Raw genomic sequence first — 6000 nt, forward strand, 5'->3', positions numbered from 1 at the left:
TGTCTTTCTCTGAACTGTGGGTTGAGTCAGAGAGGCACAGCATAGACACAGGACTACTGATACTAAAGGCAACTCACAGGGGCAATTAGCCTACTAATTAGCAAACCTATGGGATGTGAGAGGGAACTGGAGCACCCGGCAACATCACAAGTGAGGAACAAACCCAAATTACCAGAGTTGTGAGTCAGAAACTCTGAGTTGCACACTGTTTTGCAACAAAGGGATCTCTTTCAGCAATCTGCTGAATTGCTTTCAATGACAGATTTTCTAAAATTTAAAAATGAGTTCTTTCAAGGTTGTGCATAGCTTCTGGCTCCATGTACACTCAGTAGCCACTTTATTAGGCCAGTGTGTATGTTCATTCTTTCCTAGTGCTGTAGCCCATCCACTTCAAGGTTTGATGTGTTGTGCTTTCAGAGACGCTCTTCCGCACACCACTGTTGTGACACTCTGGTTATTAGAGTCGCTGTCACCTTGAACCAGTCTGGCCCTTCTCCTGAGACCTCTCTCATTGACAAGGCATTTTCTAAAAACAGAACTGGATGTTTCTCTGTGTTTTTGCACCACTCTCTCTAAACCGCAGAGATTGTGTGTGTGTGTAAGTTGCAGGAGATAAGCGGTTTCTGAGATACTCAAACCACATCATTTGATACCAATGATCATTCCACGGTCAAAGTCACTCAGGTCACAGTTCTTCCCTCTTCTGATGTTTGGTCTGAACAGTAACTGAACCTCTTCACCATGTCTGCATGCTTTTATGCTGCGACATAAATGGCTAATTAGGTATTTGCACTGACGAGCAAGTGTACAGTGTACCTGATAAAGTGGCCACTAAGTGTATATTTGGCTTCAAGTTCACATAGAACTGCTGAAGGGTCTCAGCCCAAAACATCGACAGTTGATGTTGCCTGACTTGCCGAGTTCCTCCAGAATTTTGTATGCATCATTCATTACTTGTTTCTCCAGAAAAGGCAACACCACATCACTATCCCACATGCTATACTCTATAACTAGTGACTGGTGTTGGTTAACCTTGCTGCTCTTCATTTCTTTAATACAATGGGATACGAAGCTGTCAAAACTCATATTTGAAATGTTGATTCCAAATCACGGTTTTCCCAGTTTACGTTTGAGTGTTCAAGTAAAAATATTCTCAAAAACTCTTTTGCGAACTCTTGACCTTGCAATCTACCTCATTATGATCTTGAACCTTGTCCTCTGCATGCAATCTGTTGCAGTTCGTTCTGCATTCTGTTGTGGTTTTACCATGTACCTTTGTGTAATGAATGGATCTGTAAAAACAGTATGCAAGACAAGCTTTTCACTGCTCTCCAGTATATGTGACAACAATAAAACAATTCCAGTGCGTTCCACCACCAACCAATTTGCCTCTGTGGCAGAGGCCACCAGCACGTTGCATCTGCGGTGTCCAAGTCATCTGGTATATTGAAAGAGGAGGTTGGACAGATTCTTGATTAGTCAGGGCATCAAAGGTTGCAGGAACAGGCATGGGGTTGAGAGGGATAGTAAATCAGCCACGATATAATGGCCGAGCAGTCTCAGATAATGGAGCAGACTCAATTCTACTCCATTATCGTATAGCCTTGTGCACATTTATTGAGAAGCTCAACTAGAGTTTAATGTTTAAATATTCTGCTCTTTGAGCCATTTCCTGCCTTGCTAATGACTAGGAATGAGGTCTCACCAGGTGGGTGGAAAGTCCAAGTGCTGTTCATTAAATGGAAAATGATTGATATCTTGAATTCCAAAATGTATCTTGGTGAGAAACTGGAAATTGGTAGTAATATAATGGTAATATAATATAATATAATGGGATTTATCAGGTGTCAGCCTCTGACAGAATTTTGATTTCTGGAGAAACGGAGTTTCACTTGAGTTAATGATCCTTTCTAATTCTGCTCACTGGAGTACACTCGCTGGCCGAGAATAGTCTCTCTGCATTCCAATATCACAGCGAAGGATCGCCTAGACAATGAGCCACACAGTTTATAACTTGTGTGGAGCCAGTACATTCCTAAACTCGGGGCATTAACGTCGCCGAGAGTTCGCTGCCAGCTTTCTGGCACGGAGCTCAAATAGCTTGAATTACATTGAAGCTAACTAAGGGCCGCTTAGCGTTTCAACCAGCTTCTCAAAGTGACACCGGGTGAGATGCAGCGACTGAGTTCGCACGTTAAATCGTTCTGAGGATTTCGAGACATTTATCCTCCAGTTCCGCGAAGTACCTCCATCTGGTCCTCTTCTCCAGGCGGAGCTAGCTAACCTGGTGAAGAGTCAGCTCTATGAAGATGAAACAAAAAAAAAATCGCAATAGGATCGATGATAATCAGACGACAAGACAACCGGGGCCCCAGTTAATGGGGGTTTGGTCTAGGACCAGCGCTGGAATTTTGCCGGAGTGAGGCGGGTGATCTCGTCAATCAGCAACGACTAGGAACTGCGCACCTTCCGCTGCGTTACGTGGGAGGGGAGGGGGTGGGGGAATGTTACCAGAACTAAGATCATAAGACCGTCAGCCATAGGAGAAGAATTAGGCGAGTCTATCCCACTTCGGGACCACAGAGCGGGCACAGGGTCCGAGATGGAAAACTGTTGGGGGGGTGGGTGAAAAGAACGGGAGGCTGCAGCAGTCTTTCTTACCGCTTCCGGGCTGCACGGAGCGGATAATGCTGAAGCTTTATAGTTAGGACGCACTTGGAGTATTGTCGAACGTTTTGAGCCCCATATCTCAGAAAGGAGAGAGTCCAGAGGATGTTCACGAGGATGATGCCGGGAATTAAGGGGTTAACATGGCTGTGCTTGGCAGCTTTGGATCCGAACTCACTGCAATTTATAAGATTGCGGGGTGGGGGCGGGGGGGATGCTGGCTTTTGTATATGAAATAAAACTTCCTGATTTCACTCTTCTCCCTTACAACATAAAGGAAGCGCTTGCACCATACGCAGCCCGTGGCGCCCGCTCCACCATTCAATAACACCACGGCTGATCTTTTAAAGCACCATTATTTTCCTGCACACGTGACTCGACTCCTTCTCATTTCCAACGTGAATATACTGCGTGATGGCCCCCACTGCCCGGCCGGGGAAATGATGGAAGCCCAAGTTCAAAGTAAATGAGTTAGAAAGTACGGATACGTCACCGTATACTACCTTGAAATTAACTTTCTTGCGGGCATTCGCAGCGGGACAAAGAAGTGCAGTAGAATCATTGAAAACCCACCCACGAAGGCTGACAAGCAGCCAATGTGTGAGATAAGACAAGCTGTGCAGATACAAAATGACAACAAATAAATAAATAACACAGAACACGCGTTGGAGAGTCTGTGGACTGCGTTCGGCGATTAGTTCCGCGTTAAGGTGAGTGAAGTTATCCACTCCGGTTCAGGAGCCCGATGGATAAGTGTATAGTTGATGCTGCATTATTAACAATGCAATTGCCCTCAAAGCCGGTAGGAATGGCATATAAGAACACTACTTCTGCTTCTAAACTTCAAAGAGTGCAGTCATTGCTCAATCTCTCTTCAGACAACAAAGCTTCCACCCCAGTCTGGTGAACCTTTGTTTCGCCCTCTTTGTCACAGGCATATCGCCACTGAGGTAGGAATATCATACTTGTGCGTAATATCCAGCTGGGCTCTATGTAACTGGAGCAAGTGGTCGCAGCTCTTTGACTCAGATTCTTAGTAACTATAAAAATAATGATTGCCTGCTGAACCTGCGTGATTCGTATATGAGCACAGTCAGGAGCCTCTCAACACCAAAGTCTTTCCATCTCTAACTTCCTATTTCCTCAACCAAAATGGATTCATATATTCTATCTCCTGTGCCTTTCTAAACCCTACTCACAATTCCCATTGCCACCCAGCTTTATATCAGCAGAAATTTGATTATATTATACTTAATATAATCAATACTCATCCAGATTACAGAAATAACCTGTGAACAGCTACCGCTCCAGATGTGGAGCAGACTTGAATGACGCAACTAAGCTCGCATATCTTATGTCTAATGATACTCCTGGCGTCCCTCTAATTACAGGCTCCCGATTCCCAAAAGGTGACCTATTTATTCCAAAGTTTCTATCCTTTAACTAATCCCCATTCCATGCCTACGCTCCACGGGGACCACAACCTGGTCGTAGGCTTTGGAGGCTTGCGTGCCTCAATGACGCGGAGAGATACGTTGGCTGGAGTCAGGGCTTTACGCTTTGTCTCTTGGTAGGGTCACCCATGCCAAGCAGGTTGAAGGGTAGAGGCCAGACTTAGAGTGGTCCACCGGTTCTCAAGGTTCGGGGGTTCAGCGCAGGGCTAACAACCACAACTAGTAAAACAAACTAGTTCCGGGAGTCCTTCTGTATCTGTGCGCAACCGTATGAACAGAGATGGGGACCTTCATTGCCGCCCTGAGCGCCAGCGCGTAACGGACTGTAAATTAGTTTTCCATACCTATGTGTTGACCATATTTTCTAATTGTGTTCAGAATTACTTGTGTGGCAGTTCATCAGTCACATTTGTAGAGTGAGCCTCTATGCAGGAGAGTGGGGAGTTTGACTCAGATTTAAAACTCCGCGTCCCCAATCTTCGATTTCAATTTTCCTGCTTCAGGCTGGACGGTTATAATCCAAACACCCCAACAGAACGGTTCAGTAGTACAGGGAGCTCAACGTTAACCCGAATAGTTGGCATCAGTGCGATCTCATCCCTAAAGAAATCCTAAAATTTCCACTGCCATAATTAAAAGTATTAAACGAGATTCCACACGCTGCCGCTCCAGGGTGGAGGAGGCTTCTGTTTCTGGGTGGAGGTAAAATTCTCAGATTTCAGCATGAGGTGGTGATTAACACTGCGTCTCAACAGGGACCTGACACCCGCATTAATACCCATCTTATTATAAACTCAAGACAGTCTCTACTCGGAAAGTCTGCACCTGCCCGTGTATTATTTTTTTTAAAATCTGCTCAATGTATCTAACTTTTCACTTAAATAAATGAACACTCTTTCCCTATCTACACTTTTGCGATCCGGAACTTCGGCTAATTCGGTATCCTTCCCACTGCTGATGTTTGTCTTCAGTGTCTGAAATATAAAGGGCAATTAATCCCATTTCCCTGACCACCCCCCACCCCCAACCTGGCTCACCTGCGCTCAGGACCCTGGTCTGGAAGATCCAAAACACTGGCAGAAGGGACTGCACACTCATGGCTTTGAATACGCGCATGGCGGCCGCGACTCCCGAATCTCCGTGCACTTTGTACTCTCCTTTCTCATATTATTCCCGCTGGAAATGTGGCCGGGTAGTCGAGCGCGTTTCAATCAGTTACTTGGTTCAGCGCGGTCTCCGATCCGCATCGCTCCTGGTTGCCGAAGACTGGGATTGTTCAGGGAGCATTGCGATCGGATGAACTTCTAAACGTCGCGTCACCAGAAGTTGGCACGGAGCCTAACTGGGAAATAAAACACACAAGGACTAAGCAAAAGGTTAACCGTCTCATAACTTAGTGTTGATATTGTATGGAAGGAGAGGTTCCCTGCGGCCCCAAATGCCCCGTAAACAACCCCATAACCCATTGCAACGCTTCTTTCAAGTTTTGTGTAGTGAGCGCCTAAATCAAGATAATGTTGTTATTGGGGGGAAAAATTGCTAAATCCGAGCAAGCTCCGGAAAACTCTGATCATAGGCTTATATCAAGTCAGCAAGGAGGGTAAAGCCAGGGATACTAGGTGTGATGCAGCACTGAAAGATGTCCACACGACGGACGCAGGACTGAGGGTGAAGGACAAGTGTCTGATCGGTAGCGAGATGGCTGTAACGCTGTTTCCCCGCACAACAATTCTGCGGACGGAACCGAGTTCCAAAGCGCCGACAGCACCGCGGGCGAGATGCACAGCACAGCCCAGAGCGGAAACGCACTAAACTATCGTATTGGTAGGTCAGAAAGCCGGAGCCACCCCTGGGGAAACGTGTGCGCGAGTAAAGAGAT

At 46.0% G+C, this 6000-nt stretch overlaps 1 protein-coding gene across 2 annotated transcripts in view; it reads right to left on the reverse strand.

Moving 5' to 3' along the window:
* vwa1 (von Willebrand factor A domain containing 1) overlaps positions 1 to 5533 on the reverse strand; it is a 52783-nt gene extending 47250 nt beyond the window's left edge. Inside the window, exon 1 of one of the 2 annotated variants that reach the window (XM_073031907.1) lies at positions 5159 to 5533. In XM_073031907.1, the coding sequence (XP_072888008.1) occupies positions 5159 to 5237 (79 nt within the window). In that variant the 5' untranslated portion in view covers positions 5238 to 5533. The remainder of the gene's footprint in view (positions 1 to 5158) is intronic. The other variant, XM_073031906.1, reaches the window with a different exon arrangement.
* Positions 5534 to 6000: the final 467 nt, after the last annotated feature.

The sequence above is a fragment of the Hemitrygon akajei genome, chromosome 29 (assembly GCF_048418815.1).
Source record: "Hemitrygon akajei chromosome 29, sHemAka1.3, whole genome shotgun sequence".
In the NCBI taxonomy this organism is placed as follows: domain Eukaryota; kingdom Metazoa; phylum Chordata; class Chondrichthyes; order Myliobatiformes; family Dasyatidae; genus Hemitrygon; species Hemitrygon akajei.